We start from the raw sequence: 24,841 nt of genomic DNA, 5'->3' as shown, positions 1-24,841 counted from the left end.
TTCCAGTCATGATGAAGGGTCTCAGCCCAAAGCATTGACTGTTTATTCCTCTGCACAGATACTACCCGACTTGCTGATTTCCATCTGCACCCAGTGTGGGTTACTCTGGATTTCCAGCATTTGCAGAATCCCTCGTGTTTGGAATTGAACTGTTGCCCAATGGAAAGGCAGTTTTGAACAAAGCAGGAGCACGATGTAGATACTGTCCTCATCCAACCAGATGAGAAAAATAACTAAAAATGTTGAAAGGGTGCTGATGGAAATATCTGCTAATTGCAATGACTTTGGCAGATATGGCTCAGTTGAGAATACAAATCTGTACACAGGAACTTAGTGAACTCAACAAATCCTGTCGCTGTTGCAAAAAGAATCATTTCCAAAAATAATCAAAGTGAATAACTTGTAATATAATTAGTAGAAATAAAAAATACTTGATTTAATAAGGGAGTTTGAGAACAATTAAAAAGCCCACTTTATTGACAAAGTGGTCAAGTTTTAATATGTTTTAAGGCATTAAGTATTTTGACCTTGTTATGTATTGGCATCAAATGGTGTGGCTTCAATTACATTTGGCAGCTGTGAGTACCTCAGAACGAGTGTCAGATATTTCCTGGAAAATGTAGAAAAGAGTGAAATAATCATAGTAAAGCAAGGGAAATGAGGAAATAATTGCACTGTCAAATGAATAGAAGGATGTTCCCTTAGAACAGAGATTAGGAGGAATTTCTTTCGTCAGACCATGGTGAACTTGTGGAATTCATTGCCACAGATGGCTGTGGAGACCAAGTCATTGAGTAAATTTAAAGCAGAGGTTGATAGTTTTTATTATTAGTAAGGACGTCAAGAGTTACGGGGAGAAGGCAGGAGAACAGGGTTGAGAGGGAAAGTATATCAGCCACGATGCAGTGGCAGACCAGAGTCAATGGGCCAAATGGACTAATTCTGTTCCTATGTTTTATGGTATTGTGGAATGGAAGTAATAGTGGCATATTTTATTACGTTGAAGACAGGATTTATATTGAATGGTGGGATAAGGGATGAAATAGATGATACGTCAGCAATGAATAACAATTCACCAGAATATGAGCTGTGTATGATATTGTTAGTAGAAAAGCTCCCAGCCTTCCAGGTACGTGGATAAAATATTTATAGCATGTGAATATCCCACCAATATTGATGTTTGACGGTATATCTAATGGAAATAATTCGGCCATGGACAAATGGTAGAGCAGACTTGATGGGCCAGATGGACTAAATCTGCTGCCGTAGGCCTTATATTTTAACACAAAATTCAAAACTTCAAATAATTGTGTGCTTTCTCTGCAGAAATGGTGTCTGACTTGCCGAATATTTCCAATATTTTCTATGTCTATTTCAAATTTCAGCTTTTACAGATTCTTCGTCTTTCCATAGCTGACTTCATGTTTTCTATCTCATCTGGATTTCAAACTGTTAGCACACAATAACCTTTCCGAGCGCAGTGATTTGAAGTCTGCCTGCCAATAGGTGGAAGATGATGTGTGATATTACATTTTACCTAACAATGAATGTGTGAAAGAAAGCAACCCATTGAAATATTTATGGTTTGTTTTTCTACTGGAAACTGTCCCCCCTGCACCATTTCAGCAGATAAGCATCAGAATTTCATGAATTCTGTTTGTTATGTGCCTGTCAGGCTGCGGTCAGTTTTTTATTGCAGCTGACACTCACCTCAGCACTAAACTTAATCTACAACCTATGGACTCGCTCAATTACTCTAAATCTCAGGTCCTCAGCATTACTTATTTATTTCTGTACTTGCACAGTTCATCTTCTTTTGTACATTAGTTGTCAGTCTTTGCGTGTAGTTTTTCATTGATTCTATTGTGTTTCTTTGATCTACTGTAAATGCTTACTGCCTGTTACGCCGCTGGAATTTAGGGCAGCGATGAAGGCCCTCCATGGCCCTTCACCATGTCAGTAGCTTCCTCTCGGTTTTCTCTACTGTCAGTCATGCAAGTCCCGGGTGGAGACTCAGGAATACTGTCACACTCAGATGTAGAAGGATTCTTCATTGCCGTTTCGTACAATTTTATTTTTCACCCGTCAGGGTTGTTAACCCTGAGCTGAACCCCCAAACCTGGACCACTCTTAGCATAGCCTGTACTCTTTGACCTGTTTGGCATGGGTGACCCTACCAAGAGTCAAAGCATAAAGCGCTGGCTCTAGCTAACTGAGCTCTCCGGATCATTCAGGTGCACAAGTCTCCAAACCACGATAAGGTTGTGGTCCCCTTGGGGGGGCAGGGGTGGGGGGGTTACTGTAAATTCCTGCAAGAAAATGAATCTCTGGGTAGTATATGGTGACATATACATACTTTGAACTTTGAGCTTGCATGTTTAACAATAAACTTGAATAAACTAATTTAAATATTATGCGAGTAATGGGATATCTTTGTGCACTTTAAAATATAAAAGATCAAGATCCAGAGTTCAGGACACAAACTGTAGTTTATAGGATACTGAAAATCTGAGTGCATTTCAATTCAAGTATTGATGTAGGTTGAGCCATCATTCAATGTACCACTTACAAAATGCTGAAGGAACTCAGCAGGTCAACGCTTCAGGCCGAGACACTTCATCAGGAATCCACCCAGTTCTGATGAAGGGTCTCGGCCCAAAACGTCGACTGCTTATTCGTTTCTATAGATGCTGCCTGACCTGCTGAGCTCCTCCAGCATTGTGTGCGTGTTCCTCTGGATTTCCAGCAACCGTAGAATCTTTTTGATGAGCCATCATTAACTGCCTGTCATTATGGCTCCAAACTAGACGATCCTCAAGGCTGTATTGGAGGACAGGTAATAGCTGACATTCATTGAATTAGAGTCATAAGTAGACCAAACCCTGAAAGGACAGAAGAGTTCTTTCCCTGAGGACATTCATGAACTAGATGGATTTTAATTACATGATCACCATTATTGATTATTTCCAGATTTACTTAATTACTCAAGTATAAATATCCTGGCTGCTGTGATCAATAATCTAGTGTTCTGAAAATTAATGCAGTAGAACTGTTCATAAATTCCATAATGATATGCGTCAGTGAAAATCAAACAAGAAACTGCAAATGTTGGAAGTCTAATTAAGGGTCTTTGACCTGAAATAGTATTAGTATTTCTCTTTCCACAGATGCTGCTTGGCCTGGAGTGTTTTATTTTCTGCTTTTATTTTGGGTTTAAATAGGGTCAGGATCACAATTATATGTGGACTGAGAAGAAAGATTTTGAGGGATATTGACTGGAAGGACCATCCAGATTAGTAGTAACATTATATAAAAAGTAAGTGATAGGGTTTAACAACGGTTATTTCATGACCATAACATATTTAAATTATTCATATTAATGTTTTTTACAACAGTCCAAATCTCACTTGGAGGGAACTGCAGCATTTAATTGTCTGGACATCCGAATATGATCCGTTGGCCAACAACTTGGGCTGGAAGAAGAATGGAGCTGGTTTAATGGTGAATAGCAGATTTGGGTTTGGCTTGCTCAATGCCAAGGCCCTGGTCGACATGGCAGACCCTAAAACGTGGAAGGGTGTGCCAGACAAGAAGCAGTGCATTGTCAAAGATAATACTTTCGAATCCAGGTCAGTAAATATGTTTTCCTTTCATTTCTCTTATGAAGTATTAAACAATTATTGTCGGCGGCATAGTAGCTTAAGCGGTTAACGCAATTGCTTTATAGTGTCAGTAATCGCCAATTGAAGTTGGATTCCTGGTGCTGCCTGTAAGGGGTTTCTATATTCTCCCCGTGACCACATGGGTTTCCACTTTCCTCCCACATTCCAAAGATGCATTTCACTATATGTTTCAATGTTTCATTGCACATGTGATAATTAAAGTTCTAAAGTTAATCTTTATCTCTTTATTTTACCAAAAATAATACTTAATTTCAGTCTTCAATGATCTCAGTAATAAAGGCACCCGTTAGTCTTGCGAGACCATGGATCTGCGCCTGGAAAGTCTTCACTCTCCAGGGCACAGGCCTGGGCAAGGTTGTATGGAAGACTGACAGTTGCCCATGCTGCAAGTCTCCCCTCTCCACGACACCGATGTTGTCCAAGGGAAGGGCATTAGCACCCATACAGCTTGGCACCAGTGTCATCGCAGAGCAATGTGTGATTAAGTGCCTTGCTCAAGGACACAACATGCTGCCTCGGCTGGGGCTCGAATTCTCGACCTTCAGATCACTAGTCGAATGCCTTAACCACTTGGCCACACATAAGTAATAGGAATGTCGGATTATAGAGACATAATATATACATCAAATGTTAGGAGAAATTGAAAGAAGGTGGATTGACCAAAGGCCAAACATTTTTTAATCAGTAGTTTCTACCTGACTGGGCGTTCCTTAGCTAGATAGTGATGAATCTGTGGAATTCATTGCCACAGATAGCTGTGGAAACCAAGTCACTTAATGCAGAGATTGGTAGGTTCGTGATTGGTAAAGGTGTCTAGGGTTACAGGGAGACGACAGGAGCATGGGGTTGAGGTAACAAGGCAGAGCAGACTTGATGCATCAAAAGGCCTAATTCTGCTCCTACGTCCTATGGTCTCACACTGAAGAGCTATATCTTGTTACATTTACTTCCTTCGAGTGAGTTTACACAGTTCCAGACTCAACTCTAAGTTCAACAATTTGGCATCATTTATCACTGCTGCTTTTGTTTCCCACATGATAACACTAGAAAATCATTTCATTTGCTTAAACTTTTTTTTTGCTGTTTATTTAATTATCATCGCAGAATTCACATTTGCCTATCTTTATTAATCCACTTTTGGATGTGATTATCACTCGTGATATTTATTGACCTTCTGTAACTGTCCTTGAGAAGGTGGTCATTGTCACATACCAGAGGGCTTGCATTGAAGGTGACAGGGGGTAGGTTTAATGGGGGATGTGAGGGGAAAGTTTTTTACTCAGAGAGGGTGGATGCCTGGAATGTGCTGCCTGGTATGGCACTAGAGGCAAATACATTTGAGTCTTTTAAGAGACATTTAGATGGTCACATGAATGTGAGGAACTTGGAGGGATATGGACATTGAGCAGTTAGGACGGATTAGTTTTGGTGTGTTTTTGATTCACTTATCAGCGGGTTCGGCAGAGCTGAAGGGCCAGTTCCTGTGCGGTACGGTTCTACGTTCTATATGACAGAGCAAGGAGGACAACAGAGTAGCAGAATTAAATGATTTTACCGAGCCATGTCAGTAATGGTACACACTGAGCATCTTACGGTGTGGGAGTGACGCATCGGATCCACTGAGACAAAAAGCATGTGAACTCGAAAGACTGCGTCCAAAAGATAGTGCCCTCTGTGCAGAGGAGGCCCAGTCAATTCACCGCACGATCGATTGGCTGCATGAAAACTTGCTGTATTCTCGCAATCAGTCTGGTACAGTTACAAATCACCTGCTTGAATTGCCGTGATATAAATCATGCAAGTTCTTCCACAGCGTTCTTCAATAGAGAGTTTTTGAATCTGTTACCGGTTCAGAATTGTGTGTTGCTTGGTGGAGAACTTGCAGGCATGCTTTTCACATGCACCTGCTGTCCTTGTGGGTAGAATTCTTGGGTTTGCAACTTGCTGCAAAAGCAGCCTTGGCAACTGCTGTCAGTGAAGTTAATGCATGGCACACTGAATAAAGGCATTTATTGAGAAGAAGAGCAGCATTATTAATCATAGAGGATTTTTGTAATCCGTACTGTGCAAAAGTCTTAGGCACATATGTGTATAGCTAGGGTGTCGAAGAATTTTTGCACAGTACTGTATTTGTCAAAGTGGAGCGGTGAACGAGTTTGTAAATCTGGGTGGAGCAAAGGATGTTGGGAAATGCAAGGGTGGAGCGTCATGGGAGGGGTGTGGGACAGGTGGTAGAGAAGGCATGTCAGGGGAGGGGGTGACATGGGTGCAGACACATCCAGCCCTGAGACATCAGGCAAGATCATTTGATTCCAAACAATTGGTTTATTGATCATTACAAAATGTCTCTCTGGTGCTTCCCACTCCCTCCCCTCTCCCTTCCCCTTTTCCCAACCGTGATATCCCTGTCCCTGACCCCTGCCCACTCTCAGTCCACAACAATAGAGACCCATATCAGGTTTATCATCACTCACATATCATGAAATTAGGTTTTTTTTGCAGCAATACAGTGCAATACATAAAATTACTACAATACTGTGCAGAATCCTTAGGCAGCCTAGCTAAATATATGTGCCGAAGACCATAACACCATAAGATATAGGAGTAGAATTAGGCTATTTGCCCCATCGTGTTTTCTCTGCCATTTCATCATGGCTGATCCGTTTTCCCTCCCGGACCCAATCTCCTGCCTTCTCTCGGTACCCCTTCATGTCCTGACCAATCAAGAATCTATCAACCTCTTCCCTAAATATACATAAAGATTTGGCCTCCACAGCTGCCTGTTGCAATGAAATCCGCAGATTCACCACTCTCTGGCTAAACAAATTCCTCTTCATCTCCGTTCTAAAAGGATACCCCTTTATTCTGAGGCTGTGTCCTCTGGTATTAGACACTCCCAACATAGGAAACATCCTCTCCACATCCGCTATACCAAAACCTTTCGCCATTCGATAGGTTTCAATTAGGTCACCCCTTATTCTTCTGAGTTCTAGTGCATACAGGCCCAGAGCCATCAAACACTGCTCATAGGACAAGTCATTTAATCCTGGAATCATTTTCGTGAACCTCCTTTAAATCAGTTTCAGCACATCCTTTCCAAAATAAGGGGCTCAAAACTTCTCACAGCACTCTGTGAGGCCTCACTTGTGTTTTATCGAGTCTCAACATTACATCCTTGGTTTTATGTTCTAGTCCTCTTGAAATGAATACTAACATCCCATTTGCCTTCCTCACCACAGACTCAAACAGAAAATTACCCTTTAGGGAATCCTGCACAAAGACTCCCAAGCCCCTTTGCACCTCAATTTATATCTTCTCTCCATTTAGAAAATAGTCAAGCCTTTTTTTTAGATTATGAAGACACGCAGTCCTCTTTTATTGTCATTTAGTAATGCATGCATTAAGAAATGATACAATATTTCCTCCAGTGTGATATCACAAAACACAGGACAAACCAAGACTGAAAAAACTAACAAAACCACATAATTTTAACATATAGTTACAACAGTGCAACAATACCATAACTTGATGAAGAACAGTCCATGGCACAATAAAAAGTTCAAAACCCCTCAAATGTCCCACATCTCACGCAGACGGGAGAAGGAAGAAAACTCTCCCTGCCATGCCCGTCCACAGTCCGACTCTGAGTCATCCAAAAACTTCGAGCCTCCGATCAGCCCTCCGACACCAAGTACCGAGCACCATCTCTATCCGAACGATTCAACCTTAATCTCGGTTGCCAGCAGCAGGCAAAGCCAAGGATTTTGGGGCCTTCCCTCCGGAAGATTTCTCGATCGCGCAGTAACAACGGCAGCGAACTGGCGTTTCAGAAATTTCTCCAGATGTTCTTCTGTGCTTTCACATCTGTCTCCATCAAATCAGAATTGTCCACGACCCCTATTTAACGGATACGGTATCACTTTTACTGGAGGGCTGCGCGCGCGCGGCAAGCTGCTCTCTCCTCCTCCCGCCTTTCATTTCTTCTCCCAAAGTCCATGACCATACATTTTCTGACACAATATTTCATCTGCCACTTCTTTGCCCATGCTCCTAACCTTTCTAGGTCCTTCTGTAGCCTCTGTACTTCCTCAAAACTACCTGGCCCTCCACCTATCTTGTCATCTGCAAACTTTGCAGCAAAGCCATCAATTCCATCATCCAGGTCATTGACATGTAATGTAAATGGATTGGTCCCAACACAGACCCCTGTGGAACACTATTCACCTGCAGTCAACCAGAAAAGGCTCCCTTTATTCCCACTCTTTGCCTCCTTCAAATTAGCCACTGCTTTATCCATGCTAGAATCTTCCACGTAATACCATGGGCTTGTAGCTTGTTAAGCAGTCTCACGTGTGTCACCTTTTCAAAGGCCTTCTGAAAATCCAAGTACACAACATCAACTGATTCTCCTTTGTCTATCCTGTGTGTTATTTCTTCAAAGAATTTCAACAGGTTTGTCAGGCAAGATTTTCCTTCAAGGAAGCCATGCTGACTATGGCCTATTTTTTCTTGTGCTTCCAAATACCCTGAGACCTTATCCTTAATATTCGACTCCAACATCTTCCCAACCACTGACGTCAGACTAACTGGCCTATAATTTCCTTTCTTCTGCCTCTCTCCCTTCATGAAGAGTGGAGTGACATTTGCAATTTTCCAGTCTTCCAGAACTACTCCAGAATCTAGTAACTCTTGAAAGACCAATTCTAATGCCTCCACAGTCTCTTCGGCCAAATCTTTCATTACCCTGAGGTGTACACCATCTGGTCCAGGTAGCTTTTCCTTTGCACAGTGCTGTACATGTATAAAATTATCTTGAAAGGTATACAGAATATTTATTAGTGTACTTGAATTTGATTTTTAGTGTCTCCTCTAGAGTCTGTAATTGTGCAGAATTAACATAAGCCCATTTGGCAATTCATTCATTTTTGGGAAATGGGCGGTTTGTGAATCCTACAATTTATAGTCCTCTGATTATTAAACTAGGACAAAAGATCAAAGTTCAAAGTGAATTTATTATCAAAGTGCATATATGTGCATCATATACTACTCTGAGATTAATTTTCTTATGGGTAGTAAAAGATTGCAAAACTTTAACTTACCTTAGATATAATATAAATTGGCCAAATTTGGGGAAAATGGCACAAAAAATGTCAACAATCCACTTTGTGAAATAACAATTTTAGCACAATATTCCAAATAAATCATGGGGATACAGATTTGCAACATTAGGTGTTCCAATTTTTCTTCTCATTCCATTATTTCAACAACGCCATTGCCTGACATTTGGGCTCCACAGTAGTGCAGTGGTTAGTGCGAAGTCATTACAGCTTGGGGCCTTCTGGAGTTCAGAGGTAATTTCTGGTGCTGTCTGTAAGGAGTTTGTACATTGTCCCCGTGAACCGTGTGGGATTCCTCCCACAGTCCAAAGACGAACCAGTTGCAGTAGTAGGTTAATTGGTCTTTGAAAATTGTCCTATGATTAGACTAGAGTTAAATAGGTGGGTTGCTGGGCAGTCCAACTCACTGGGCCAGAAGGGTCTGTTCCACACTGCATCTCTAAATAAATAAATAAACAAAATTACTCAGTTAAAGATCAAAACATGTAGTAATATACACTCATAAGTATTTAATTAATAAGTGGGCAATCTTTCAACCACCTACCTGCCCTTCGAAACTGGTGCTATTGATTCAGTGGCTCAGAAGTTTGGTCACAGATCATAAACAAAGGAGAACGACAGTTTTGTAAGAGGACACCATGATTACCTACCTGTTAGCTTACTTCACATCGAAAATTGTATCCGCGCCTCAGATTTGGAAAATGTTTCAGAGTAAAGAAATGGCATGGAAAGCGGGAATCGCGGATCAAGCATGTGGATCATTGTCTTATCTCAGTTACTTAATACATTTCCGCAGGCCTTTGAAAGCTGGTGGAGAAATTACAGTGGAAATCCCTACGAAAGCTTGTGAAGGTCAGGACAGTCTTATTAAAGCTTTGGAGCACGTACAGCTGGAGGCGACCATTGAGTACACCCGCAGAGGAGACCTTCACATCACTCTCACATCTCCAGCAGGTAAGTCAGCCCTGCAGACTCGACCAGCTCAATCCAGCATCGAGGACACCTTCAAAAGGTGATACCTCAAAAAGCCATCATCCATCACTAGGGACCTCATCACCAAGGGCATGCCTTTCTCTCATTGCTACTATCAAAGAGGGACAAGACATACTCAACGTTTTAGGGATGTCTTCTTCTCCACCATGAGACTTCTGAATGGACAATGAACCCATTAATAACACCTCACTATTTTTTGCTCGACTTATCTAACTTAATTTTAAATATATATATAGTTCTTATTGCAGTTTATAGTATTTTTATGTATTGCCCTGTACTCCTGCTGCTAAACAACAAATACCATTATATTTCAGAAAGGAAATGAGGAGATATTTCTTAAGCCAGCGTGTGGTGAATCTGTGAAATTCATTGCTACTAATGGCTGTGGAGGCCAAGCCATTTGGTATATTTAAAGCGGAGGTTGATAGGATCTTGATTAGAAAGGGTATCAAAGATTACGGGCAGAAGACAGGAAAATAGGGTTGAGAGGGATAATAAATTAGCCATTAAGTAGCAGAGCAGACTTGATGGGCTGAATGGCCTAGCTCTGCTCCTACTATATCTTGAGGTCTTGTGTGTCAATGATAATAAACCTGATTGTGATCCGATTCACTTCTACATGTTACTGAAACTAGGATCAAAACAAACTGTGTGGTAATGGTGGGATATCTGAAAAGGGCAATACTTGGTCTCACAGAAAGTGGCAACGCAGGTAGGTAAGGTTGTGGGCTCACATCACTACAGGAGTTCAGACCCTATTACTCCTGGTGGAAGGCACCAGAGGAGGTGTTAATATGTTAGTGAATAGGTTACAAGGAGATTTCAAATCTCTTACTAGCTCTTCCTTCAGTTAGTCCTGACAAAGGGTCTCAGCCCGAAATGTCGACCGTACCTCTTCCTAGTGATGCTGCCTGGCCTGCTGCGTTCACCAGCAACTTTGATGTGTGTTGCTTGGATTTCCAGCATCTGCAGATTTCCTCGTGTTTGCATTTTTAAATTCACTACTGCGAAGCCTCTTCCGGTGATGCCTGCACTGAAGAAGTTTAAATCTTCTCTTCGACGGGAGTTCAGTGAAACCATCTCTCACTGCTCCCCATCTGTAATTTCTTCGGCTCTTCAACTTTTCGACCACATTTTGACTCAGACTCGTTATCACAGCTACATATCCTTTCTTGGCTCTTGGCTCCATCCCTCCCCCTCCTGTCTTCTCCTATCACTTTGGATCACCCCCTCCCCCTCCCACTTTCAAATCTCTTACTAGCTCTTCTTTCAGTTAGTCCTGATAAAGGGTCTCGGCCCGAAACATCGACCGTACCTCCTCCTAGAGATGCTGCCTGGCCTGCTGCGTTCGCCAGCAACATTGATGTGTGTTGATTGAATTTCCAGCATCTGCAGATTTCCTCGTGTTTGCGTTTATTCATCGGAACTCCAACTGAACTTTAGCGGCTTGACTGAGTGACACCGCGGGACCAATCATTCTCAAAACACACACAGGGACCCGCAACGAGTGCCAATCAAGAGTCTGCTTTAAATAGTCACAGAATGCTGAAAATCCGTCACAATTAACGATGAGGTTAAACAGAAAGCAGAAGCGTGTAACAACTCTCGTTAAGACAACAACTTGAAAATGCAGGCGCTCGAGAAACCTGGAGACCCAGCACCCTAAGGCTTGCCGTAGAGGCCAGCAGGGCTCGTGACAATACATTTTAAAAACCACATTGGCGAGGTTTGCCATTCTGTGAACTGGAAGTCACATTCTCTTAGTTTAGATTGGATTAGCTTTATTTGTCACATGCACATCGACACATATAGTGAAAGTGTCCTTCGCATCGAATGGTATCAGTGATGATCACAGCCTGCAAGCGTCTCTATGCTTCCACTGCCATCAAAGCGTATCCACAACTTACTCGCCATAACCTGTATGTCTGGAATGTAGGAGGCAACCAGAGCACCCAGAGGAAACCCACGCGATCGCGGGGAGAAGGTACAACCTCCTTACAGGCAGTGGTAGGAATCCAACCCCAATCGGTGATTGCTGGTGCTGTAGAGTGCTACACTAAACATTACCTGTGGGAAAGGTCGCCTACCTACAGGAAAGATGTAAATAAGGTTGAAGAGTACAAGGATATTGCTGGGTCTGGAGGACCTGAGTTATAAGGAAAGATTGAATAGGTTAGGACTTTGTTCCTTGGAATGTAGAAGACTGAGGAGAGAGTCGATAGTGGCATACAAAATTATTAAGGGTATAGATAGGGTAAACACAAGCAGGCTTTTTCCACTGAGGTTGGGTGGGACTACAACTAGAGGTCATAGGTTAAGGGTGAAAGGTGAAAAGTTTAAGGGGGAACTTCTTCGCTCAGAGGGTCATGAGAGTGTGGAATGAGCTGCCAGCACAAGTGGTCAGTGCGAGCTCGATTACAACATTTTAAAGAAAAGTTTGGATTGGTACATGGATAGAAGGGGTATGGAAGGCTATGGTCCCACCCCCAGTGCAGGTCAATGGGAGTAGGCAGTTTAAATAGTTCATTGCGGAATAGATGGGCTGAATGGCCTGTTTCTGTGCTGTACTTTTCTATGGCTGCCCAGTTCATCTTGTTAATGAGGCAAAATATCCAATGAATACTGTATAGGAGATTATAACTTCCTTGTGCTTTTCTTCCATTTTGCTTCCTATTAATCTTAGAACAGAGCCTCTATAATGCCGCCTTGTTCCTTCTGTTGAATACAGGAACCAACACTGTTCTGTTGGCTGAACGTGAGAGGGACTCCTCACCTAACGGCTTTAAAAGCTGGGCCTTTATGTCAGTGCACACTTGGGGAGAGGATCCAAGGGGCACATGGCTTCTCACCATTACTGACATGGTATGTACAGCCATTCACTTGCATCGTTAGCGGAGCGATGAATGTCTCAATCTATTGTGTTAATCGTTTAGTGAGCTCAAAGGGAATGGAGATCGAGTGTTATTAAAGGGAAGTCCATACATGACGCATTATCTTGTTAGTATTATGTTACTTTCATAAAATGATTAACAAATGATAGTTATAATCAAAGTACAGATATGTCACCGACCACAACCCTGAGATTCATTTTCTTGTGGGCGTACTCAACAAATCTACAGAATAGTAACTATGACAGAAATCAAAGAAAGAGCACCCAACTTGTGTGTTCAACCAGAGTGAAGAAGAAAACAAACTGTGCAAATGCAACAATAATAAATTGCCGCTTTTTTTGTTGTTCCTTTTCACGCCGTGTGGTGCGTTGGGCGGCATTTTTTTGCCATTTCCTGTTTTTTATGAGGCTGAGCCGCTAGTTCCATGCTCAGCCCAGCACGGATGGAAAGCGTGCCAGAGACCTGCTGGATTCAAACCCAGGACCATTGACCTCGAAGTCCATTGCTGATGCCACTACACCACCGGTCGAACAACGATAGATAAATGAGCAATAAATATCGAGAACATGGGAGGATGAGTCCTTAAAAGTGAGCCCATAGGCTGTGGGAACAATTCAATGATGGGGCAAGCGAAGTTGAGTAAATTATCCCGTCTGGTTCAAGAGCTTGATGGTTGAAGGGTAATAACTGTTCCTGAACCTGGTGGTGTGAGTCCTGAGGCTGTTGTACCTTAAACAAGGCAGCAGTGAGAGAAGAGCTTAGATCTTTGACATATTTGTGCTTTCAGTGAAAGTTGGATCAGGAATTTGCCTGTAATCTATTGAAAATTACTTTCTAATACCCTGCAATGATGGTCTTGTACAGTCACAAAGAAACAGTGATGGGTGATACAGAAAAAAGCCCATCGAATCTGTACTGACCATCAACATTATTAAAAAGGAATGGTGCATACATCTGTGAATATATTATCAAAAAGTTTGAAATAAATCACGCTCAATAATAATACCAAGCGAGTCATTTTCATGATTCTACAACTTCCCTGCCTTATGGGAATTTATTTCAGGAACTCAGAGGGATATTTACAATTTTTATTTCCTGCCTTGAATATTAATTTTCCTGTATGTAGTTCATAGTTTATGTCACAGTACATGTCATATTTTGGGCTAACCAAATGCAGGTGTTGTTCAAAGAGTAACACATACAAAATGCTGAAGGAACTCAGCAGGTCAGGCAACATCTGTGGAGTAAAGAATCCTGGCCCCAAACGTCGATTGTTTGTACCTTTCCATAGATGCTGTCTGACCTGCTGAGTTCGTCCAGCATTTTGTATGTGTTACTCTGGATTTCCTGCATCTGCAATTTCTTACGTTTATGTTATTTAAAGATTAATACTATTACTCCTTGGGTGGCAGGGTGGAGATATATCTCTTCGAAAGGTGGTGTAAGGTGCTACTGCCCTCCACTAGCCTGCAGGTCACCCTTGGGCAAGGTGTAGCATCTCACCCACCCCACCCCCCCAATCAGGGAGCTATAAGACCAGGTGGTGGATTATCATATGAGCAGCTGGTGCCTATCACAAGTACTGGTTATGTGACCACTGATGTCAGGCAGACAATCTCTGAACAGTATTGATCATGGCTAGGGTCACCGTCTTATAAAGACACTGCCCAGAAGAAGGCGATGGCAAAACTTCTGTAGAAAAATTTGCCAAGAACAATCATGGTCATGGAAGGGGAGGGAGGCTAACTAGATGCTATGCCTCGCCCAAGGGTGACCTGCAGGCTAGTAGATGGAAGGGTGCCTTACACCTCCTTTGGCAGAGCTGTATCTCCACCCCGTCACCCAGGACTCACCATTGGATATCCATATTGGCTTGAGCTGATAGGCCACATATTGTGACAAACAGGCCTTTTAACTTCATCTACTGAACAATTTGCCAGCAGAGTATGTCTCACAGATACAAATATTCATTTCTAATATTTATTTCCAAACATTTTCTCTTACTTTATGCTCAAAGTCAGGGAGATTGGAAAACAAAGGGGAAATCATCGATTGGAAGCTAATTTTACATGGCACCTCCACCAGACCTGAACACATGAAGAGATCGAGGGTGTATACTCCATACAACGCTGTGCAGAATGATCGGAGAGGCGTGGAGAAGACGGAAGAGCGAATTGTGGTAAATAAGACCTCTTACTGAGGATGTGCTCAGACCTTTAGTGAAGTGGTTGGTGTGGCTAAATAAGGAGAGTTCTGGCACAGAAGTTTGATGTTTCAAAGTAGTACCAGTGTTGTGTGTTGAATTGTTATGGTGAAAGCACTGGGGGGATTGGTGTTAGCTGGCTGATTCTTTCAAAGGCCTAGCATGGACAATGGGTAAAATGTCCTTGTTCTAGAGTAATAAGTTTCAATGTATGAAAAAGATCACTGGATATTTACATTGTCATAATTAGTTGCAAGGAGATCACTGACCATTCCAAATATTACAGAGCCTGAAGACACCCCACCTGGCTTCTGTCCCTACTCCATCAGATTACAGAATGGCCCATCAACCCATGAACACAACCTCGTTATTCCCTTTTTTTCCACTATTTACTTTTTTTTTGCAATTTATGGTAGTTTTTATGTCTTTGCACTGTACAGCTGCCACAAAAGAACAAATTTCACATCATCTAAGTCAGTGACAATAAATCTGATTCTGATATTCATAGCAAAGTTTAGTCCATTTGAAGGAGTCATTCATCTGTTCCCTATCTGCACTGTATCCTGTGTGGTGAGTTAATTATTTTTAGCATGGTACCTAGTCATAGTCATACTTTATTGATCCCGGGGGAAACTGGTTTTCGTTACAGTTGCACCATAAATAATTAAATAGTAGTAAAACCATAAATAGTTCGATAGTAATATGTAAATTCAGGAAATAAGTCCAGGACCAGCCTATTGACTCAGGGTGTCTGACCCTCCAAGGGAGGAGTTGTAAAGTTTGATGGCCACAGGCAGGAATGACTTCCTATGACGCTCAGTGTTGCATCTCGGTGGAATGAGTCTCTGGCTGAATGTACTCCTGTGCCCATCCAGTACGTTATGTAGTGGATGGGAGACATTGTCCAAGATGGCATGCAACTTGGACAGCATCCTCTTTTCAGACACCACCGTCAGAGAGTCCAGTTCCATCCCCACAACATCACTGGCCTTACGAATGAGTTTGTTGATTCTGTTGGTGTCTGCTACCCTCAGCCTGCTGCCCCAGCACACAATAGCAAACATGATCGCACTGGCCACCACAGACTCGTTGAACAACCTCAGCATCGTCCAGCAGATGTTAAAGGATCTCGCTCTCCTCAAGAAATAGAGACAGCTCTGATCCTTCTTGTAGACAGCCTCAGTGTTCTTTGACCAGTCCATGTGGAATACAAGTGAAGGGAATAAGATACGTATTTGTGCTTTGTTCTGGGCAGTTTAGTTTGGCTCTGGGGACCACTGGGCATCATATCTTTTGTTGACCACTTAACTTACACTTAGTTACACTTAATTGTGTTGCTTCAAGACTATATGTTTTGTTAGGTGCTAATAAAGGATGGAATACATTTCTTCAACTTTGTGAACTGGAGTGATTGGAAGGCGTTGCCATACAAGGGTAACAACCTGTGTTAGGCTGCCAGCAGCAGCAATTGATTTATTAGAATTTGCCCACTGCACCATTGAAAAAACATAAGTAATAATATTCAAATATTACAAGTAACTATTGCAATTAAATTTGATAATTTTATAGTCAGTATCACAATGTAAAATGACTGTCAGTCTCAGGCAGGTCTTGTTTAAGGACCGTCTCAATGCAAGTGCCCAGCTCTATTCTTTAGAATGAGGTTAACAGGTGAAGCCCAACCCTCACCTGCTGTCATGGATATTTTGTTTTTTGGCTTTGGTTTATGATTGTCATTGAGATACAGTGAAAAGCCTGTCTTGCATACTGTTCATACAGATCAGATCACTGAGGTAAAACAAAATAAAACAATAACAGTGCAGAATAGTTCATGTCAGAGGTACGTTTTTTACTCAGCGAATGGTAAGTGCATGGAACGCACTGCAGTGGCGCTGTGGTAGAGGCAGATTTATTGGGGACATTGAAGACACTCTTAGATAGGTACATGGATGATAGGAAAATAAGAGAGAAAGGTTAGATTGATCATGGAATAGTTTAAAAGGCCGGGAGAACATCGTGTTGTTGTATGTTCTAAGTCATGACGAATGTTCTATTGGTTACACAACTGTTCCCTAACACTGAAGTACAAGCTGATCTAAGTAAGCAGGATAATTTATTGGGATTGTCCATTTTGTTTTACAGGATGACATGTCCATACATGAACCTGAAAATCTCGACACAACAGAAAACACCAGCAAAGAAAATGGGAATATTGAAGTGACTGAAGAGGAAGTGGCCCTGCATCCTGGCCAAAACACATTCATCCAGCAAGCTCAAAATAATGACGCTCTGCACTTTTTTCATAACAGTATATACCACAAGGATGCAGAGGTACCTATTCAGAGCTTGCATCAAGCCCTTGAAAAATTAAGCCAACAGTCCCAGTTGAAAGACATTGAGGACAGTGAAAACAGAGATTTTAGTGACCAGCTTTATGACACCAAACCGTATAAGCATAGAGATGATAGATTGCTCCAAGCTTTATTAGAGATGATGGCAGAGAGTCAATAATTGTTAGCATGTGGATAGATTTTGTGTTCAGTATTTAATTGTTTAGTCCTGGTATTTTTGTGACACTGTGTAAAGCAAATGAATTTGACAAGAAATAATCTTGACAAAGAATTTAAATTATATTTTCATTATTTATTTATTAATAGGTGGTCTGTAATTTTCACAAGTTCCATCGTACAGTAGCATCTGTTTCATAACTCAAATAATCAGGTTACAGACCTGAACACAAACATCAAGATCACTAAGCGATTTGAACTATGCTCCAAACAACATATAGTTTAGTAGATTCAGGCAATCATTAATGACTAATGATTAATGATAGTATAAGCAAATTATTAATATTTAACTACCAAAAAATTGATAGTCTATTTCTGTGGCAAATTATGAGAATGACATTTAGTACTGGTTTCATCATCTGGAAACCTTGACAATCAAAAACATTTTTACACAAAACATTTTGCTTAAAAGTACAAACAAGAGAAAATCTGCAGATGCTGGAAATCCAAAGCAACACACACAAAATGCTGGAGGAACACAGCAGGCCAAAAACAGGACGGTCGATGTTTTGGGCCGAGACCCTTCAGCAGGAGTTAAAAGTACATAACCTTAGCCCTACCTTTTGTACAGTAGATGTTGTTTCTTGACGGAAAAGTAAACTATGGGCAGAGCACAAACCTTATGATTTCTATGCAACAAGGTTAGCTCTACAATCAAATGGCCGTAGCTCACAGTCCCAGAGTAGTTTGTCATTCTTATCTACTGTTATCTAGAGATGAATTTAAATTTCATTTAATGATTTAACCAAATAAAGAATACCTCATGATCTTGAAATCACCTTTTATGTGCTGAGCCCTGAGTGACATCGGTTGATGAAGGCACATTCACAGGGCCAACTTTTAACCTGGACTTGGGTTCTGCGTATGATACGGAGGGGTGAGAAAGGCCACATTGAGTGCAAGTGCAAGATTTGCTCACAACAGTGCTGGGAAAAAAATGTTGACTACGTTGTCCTTGACTGGTTTGATACCAGGCAAACCTTAGGAGCATGGACCAAAGGTTTGCCTGGTGCCAGACCAGTCAAGGACAATATTCCTGAAGGCCCTCTCATTGCAAAAACATGCAAAATGACTTTTGAAGCAACATTCAAAAACAAAAAATATTAGGAAATTCACTTTTCTTTGTTAAAAACTTAAAATGAAAAGGCTGAAGTTATGAAAATGCTTAATTTTGTTTTAAAAGTTGATGAAGTTATTACTTTTTTTAAAAGTAAATTATCTAATCATCCTCCTTCATGATCAGCATTGAAATGAATGAGCTAGACAAATATTTAGCCTGTGAGAGGATTAATCTTCAGCAGACATAGCTCTTAGCCTTACTTCAGAGGAAGTTCATAAGATTCAAAGTTCAAAGTAAATCTGATACCAAAGTACGTACAGTTTACGTCACCATATACTACCTTGAGATTAATTTTCTTACAGGCGTTCACAGTAGAACAGAGAAATACAGCAGAATCAATGAAAAGCTACACACAGAGACTGACAAACAACCAATGTGCAAAAGGCAAACTTAGACACAGACTTAAAAGACATTCAACCACCAGCCTCTGGTCAACATGGAACTTAGTTAGAAAAATTCCAATGCAGAGTAGTCAAACCAAGATCAAGATTTCTGCATTCCCAGTGGAATACTTACATTTCCTACATTTAAAAGGTTATTGCCAACAGTTCTTGGTGGAACACTGATATTTCGTGACAGGTTCTGGTCAATCATGTGGGTATCTGCACTTCAGCACTGAAGCTCTCGCGGCTGCTGCCACTTGCTGTCATCACAACAGCAATTTACTGTCATTAGTTGTCCAGGTAATGAACATAATTAATTATTATGCAAAGTACTCTTTCCAGATTAGAACCATTTACATCTCACAGTCTGTGTAAGGGAAGCTATTGAGTCGCTCTTTTCAAAGAGAGTCAATTATGCTTTAGAATGGCCTGCCTGAGATAACGAGAGAGAGACCATGTAATTTTGCTGATCGAACACACATCACTTTGCATTTGCTCTACAGTGGAATTTAAATGATTCCGTTTGCTTTTTGTCCGGCCAGAGTTGACAGTTAGCACAAGGTTTTACAGCATGGCAGCTCTAAGATAGGGGTTTGATTCACACGGCTGCCTGTTGGTGCATTCTCCTCTTGTTTGCGCGGTTTCCTCTGGGTGCTCCGGGTGCCTCCCACATTCCAAAGATGGACAATTAGGGTTAGTGAGTCGTGGGTGTGCTACGTTGCCGCTGGAAGCTTGGCAACACTTGCAGGCTGCCTCCAGCATAATCCTCGCAGATTGATTTCACTGTACGTTTCGATGTACATGTGACAAATAAAGCTAATCTTTATCCAATATTTCTTTCAAGTCAGTGATGACCAGGCAACTTTCTGCACCAGGCTCCCATACAAAATCCCATAGACCTGCAACTGACTGGTGGGAATAATACCTTTCCAAATCTCCGTAAGGCTCCATATCGCCAGCATCAAGAGGGACTGGATCTGACCACCATCCCAGAGTTCCCAACCTGGAGTCCAAGGTTAATGATAGGGGTCCAAGGCATTAAAAAGGTTGGGAACCCCTGATCTATATGGAGAACAACAGGGGAGCAGGACCATTAATCTTTTCTTTTTCAATCTTTTTATTGGTTTCATAATAATAAACATAACATAGTATTGATACAAAGTTATTGGGATTACATCATTGTAATTAACATATTTAAATATAAACCCAGTTGACACATGGGTATTAAACCTCCCAATTGTACAGGATTCAAATATAATATACAAAAGAAGTTTTTTAAAATATAACATGAAAAGGGAAAAAAAATACCCCAAAAGAAAAACTAACCTAAACAATGTTAACCAACTAAACTAAGGGGGAAAAAAAAGACATGGGCTGTTATGTAACATCAAAAAAAAAAGAACCATTAGTGTTGTTGACTCTGCTCCTGTCGACCTATATTAAAAAGAAATAGAGTAGGTTTGGAAAAGGTCAAATTACATCATGTGGAAGTATTGAATAAATGGCCTCCAAGTCTTTTCAAATTTGATAGAGGGATCATAAATAACACTTTTAATTTTTTCTAAGTTTAAACACAACATAGTTTGAGAGAACCAATGAAATGTGGTGGGGGGATTCATCTCTTTTCAATTCAGCAAAATGGATCTCCTAGCCATTAATGTAAGAAATGCAACCATCCGACGAGCTAAAGAGGTTAGATGACTTGATTCTATCATTGGTAACCCAAAAATTGCAGTAATAGGGTGAGGTTGTAAATCAATATTCAGAACAGTTGAAATAATGTCAAAAATATCTTTCCAATATTTTTCAAAAAAGGACATAACCAAAACATATGAGTTAAAGAAGCTATCTCAGAGCGACATATATCACATACAGAGTTTATTTGAGAGTAATAACGAGCTAATTTATTCTTAGACATGAGGAGCAGGATCATTAAGAGGATGAAGGAGAAAGAAGAAAGAAGAATTCTGAAGAGTCCTTTACTTCTCATCTCTCTGTAAGAGCTCAAACATGTTTCCCACATTCTGGAGCAATGACATACACTGTATATTTCTCACTGTAGGTGAACATCATAGGATCTATTTGCCAATCTCTTTAATAAAACTATCAACGACTTCACTTATGTTGATTATATGGGCTACTTTTGTCTTCATTTTCTTCATCAAGCAAAACAATATTAACAGTTTTTCCACTGGCAAATCATTTTGCCTTCAGCTGAAATTCTGAAGAATAATTACCTGGTATATATGCAAGCTACACACAAAATGCTGGAGGAAGGCAGCAGCAATGGAATGGAATAAGCAGTTGACACGTCAAGCTGAGACTCTTCATCGGGACTGGAAAGGAAGATGGCAGAAGCCAGAATAAGAAGTTGTTGGGGATGGGGTGAGGGGATTGGGAAGGAATACAAGCTGGCAAGTCATAGGTAAGACTTGGTGAGGGAAAAGATGTGTGGGTGGGGGAGGGAGGGTGATGTGAGAAGCTGGGAGGTGATAGGTGGAAGAGGCAAGAGCTGAAGAAGAAGGAATCTGATTGGAGAAAACAGTGGACTATGGAAGAAAGGGAAAGAGGAGAGTCGTAATCACAGAAAAGTACAGCACAGAAACAGGCCCTGTAGTCCTTCTAGTCCACTTCAAACCATTTAAGCTGCCTACTCCCAGAACCCTGTGCCGGGACCATAGCCCTCCATATCCCTACCACCCATGTATCTATTCAAATTTCTCTTAAACATTGAAATCGAGCTTAAATGCACCACTTGTGCTAGCAGCTCATTCCATACTCTCATGACCCTCTGAGTGAAGAAGTTTTCCTTCATGTTCCCCTTAAATTTTTCACCCTTAATCCATGACCTCTAGTTGTAGTCCCACCCAATTTCAACGGAAAAAGCTTGCTTGCATTTACCCTGTCAATACTCCTCATAATTTTGTATATATCTATCAAATCTCCTCTCAATTTCCTATGTTCTATGGAACAAAGTTCTAACCTATTAAATCTTTCCTTATAACTCAGGTCCTCCAGACCTGGCAACATCCTTGTAAATTTTCTCTGTACTCTTTCAACCTTACTGACATCTTTCCTATAGGTAGGTGACTAAAACTGCACACAATACTCCAAACTAAGCTTCTCCAATGTCTTATACTTCTTCAACATAACATCCTATCTCCTGTACTCATTACTTTGATTTATGAAAGCCAATGTGCCAAAAGTTTTCTTTACAACCCTATCCACCATTTTCAATGAATTATGTATCTGTGTTCCCAGATCCCTTTGTTCCATAGCACACCCCAGTGCCCTACCATTCACTGTGTAAGACAAACCCTGGTTGATCCTACCAAAATGGAACACCCCACAGAGAAGAACTAGAGAAATGTGATGGGCAGCTGATGAGGGTGGGGGAAGAGAAGAGAAGGGTGAGATGGCCACCAGAATGGGGAAAGGGAAACCAAGAAGACGCAGAGGACAGTGATTACCGAAGTTAGAGAAATATATGTTCATGCATCAGGTCGGAGGCTACCCAAACAGAATATGAGGCATTGCCCCTCCAACGTGAGTTTGGTGTCATTGTGGCCATAGAGGAGGCCATGGACAGACACATTAGTATGGGAATGAGTAACTGAATTGAAATGGGTGGCCACCAGGAGTTTCTGGCTGTTGCTGCAGACAGAGTGAAGATGCTCAATGAAGCAATCCCCCAATGTACACTGCCTCTCACCACAGACTCACAGCTGTAGTGCCGCCTCACCTAGAAAGACTGTTTCGGACCCAGAATGCTGGGTGAGGGAGGAGCTATTCAAGTTAACTGCAGGTATAATCTCTGGATGAAAATCTCTATCGGACTCGGCACACGGAAGATAGAAAAATGGGGGGGGGTGGGTAAATGTGGGAGGGAAGAGTAAATGAAGAGGTCAGCACTACATTATGGGCCGAAGGGCCTGTACAGTGCTGTACGTTCTAAAATCAAAACAACTGCAAATGCTGTGATATTGGCTCAGATTTTCTCTCTCCGTTACCACAGTTTGACCTACTGGGCAAGTCCTACGGGCTACAGGCCTAACTTTTACCCCCCAGATGTTTCTTTGTTTCCATCCTCACCCTCTAACTGTCCCCCCATTGCTGGCTTTTATTCATTTTCTTTCTCCAACTACTGCCAATAATCTATTAACAAGATGACCTCTGCAACATATCCCCAATGGCAACCCTGACTTTATCTAATCAGAGGTAGTCGCTTTACCCTATCCATCCCTCTCCCATCTTCTCTGAATTTGAAACTTGTTTTCCTTCCTTGCCCAGTTCAGAATGGAACCTTGACCTGAGACCTTTAGCTCTGTTTCTCTCTCCACGCATGCTGCCTGACAAGATGATTGTTTCTGGCATCTTCTATTTTTAGTTCAGATTTCCATTAGTTTATTCTTATTGGAAATATCTCAAAAAATTGTTGTGCACCAAATAATCCCGAAGCTTCAGTGGATAAGACGATAAGATCATAAGACATAGGAGCAGAATTAGGCCATTCGGCCCATCGAGCCTGCTCTTCATTTCATCATGGCTGATTTATTATCCCGCACAACCCCATTCTCCTGTAACCTTTGACAACCAATCATTCAAGATCCTATCAACCCCTGCTTTAAATATACCCAATGACTTGGCCTGCACACCTGTCTGTTGCAATGAATTCCACAGGTTCACCACCATCAGGCCAAAGAAATCTTTTCCTCAGCTCTGTTCTAAATGGATGTCCCTTAATTCTAAAGTTGTGCGCTCCGGTCAAAGTTTGAAGTTCAAAATAAATTTATCGTCAAAGTACATACATGTCAACATATACAACCCTGAGATTCATCTCCTTGCAGGCAAACTCAGTAAATCCTATAACCATAATAGAATCAATGAAAGACTTCACTCAACAGAGTGGATAACCAGGATGCAAAAGACAATGAAATGTGCAAATACAAAAAAAGAAAAAAGAAATAATAATAATAAATAAGGAATAAACATTGAGAACATGGGATGAAGGTTCCTTGAGAGTGAGTCCGTAGATTGTGGGAGGTGAACTTGAGTGATGTTATCCCCTCTGATTCAAGAGCCTGATGGTCAAGGGGTAATAACCTGGTGGTGTGAGTCCTGAGGCTCCTGTACCTTCTTCCTGATGGCAGCAACGAGATGAGAGACTCCCCCATGATTGGAAACATGCTCTCCACATCCACTCTATCTAGGTCTTTGAACATTCGATAGGTTACAATAAGATCTGGACCCTCTCCAATGCCATGACATCTTTTCATAGATAAGGGGTCCAAAACTACTCATAATATTCCAAGTGCAGTCTGACCAATGCCTGATAAAGCCCTAGCATTACATCCTTGAAATGAGCGCTAACATTGCATTTGTCTTCCTTACCACTGACTCAACCTGCAAGTTAACCTTTAGGGAATCCTGCACAAGGACACCCAAGTCCCTTTTTCACCTCTGATTTTTGAATTTTTTCCACATGCCTTTATTCCTTCTGCCAAAGTGCATGACTATGCACTTCCCTACAGTAAATTCCATATGACACCTCTTTGGCCATTCCCCCAATCTGCCTATGTCCCTTCTGCAGACACACCACTTCCACAATTCCTGCCCCTCCTCCTATCTTTGTATTGTCTGCAAACTTGGCCACAAAGCCATCAATTCCATCGTCCAAATCATTGACATCTAACATGAGAAGAAGCAGTCCCAACACCGACCCCTGTGGCACAACTCCAGTCACTGGTAGCCAACCAGAAAAGGCTCCCTTTATTCCCACTCTTGGCCTCCGGCCAGTCAGCCAGTACTCCATCCATGCTAGTAATGTACAGAAATAGAAGTAAACATGTAACTCTTTGAGATGCTCCTCCTGTCGGTTGAATGG

At 41.4% G+C, this 24,841-nt stretch overlaps 1 protein-coding gene across 1 annotated transcript in view; it reads left to right on the top strand.

Moving 5' to 3' along the window:
• pcsk1 (proprotein convertase subtilisin/kexin type 1) overlaps positions 1-18,212 on the top strand; it is a 68,508-nt gene extending 50,296 nt beyond the window's left edge. Inside the window, exons 10-14 of the mRNA XM_063069141.1 lie at positions 3,396-3,629; positions 9,597-9,754; positions 12,522-12,655; positions 14,702-14,863; positions 17,030-18,212. Coding sequence (XP_062925211.1) covers positions 3,396-3,629; positions 9,597-9,754; positions 12,522-12,655; positions 14,702-14,863; positions 17,030-17,398 — 1,057 coding nt within the window. The 3' untranslated portion in view covers positions 17,399-18,212. The remainder of the gene's footprint in view (positions 1-3,395; positions 3,630-9,596; positions 9,755-12,521; positions 12,656-14,701; positions 14,864-17,029) is intronic.
• The last annotated feature ends 6,629 nt before the right edge of the window (positions 18,213-24,841 follow it).

The sequence above is a fragment of the Mobula hypostoma genome, chromosome 16, assembly GCF_963921235.1.
Source record: "Mobula hypostoma chromosome 16, sMobHyp1.1, whole genome shotgun sequence".
Taxonomy (NCBI): domain Eukaryota; kingdom Metazoa; phylum Chordata; class Chondrichthyes; order Myliobatiformes; family Myliobatidae; genus Mobula; species Mobula hypostoma.
The sequence above is the reverse complement of the archived record's forward strand: the minus strand, read 5'-3'. Positions and strand labels throughout refer to the sequence as shown.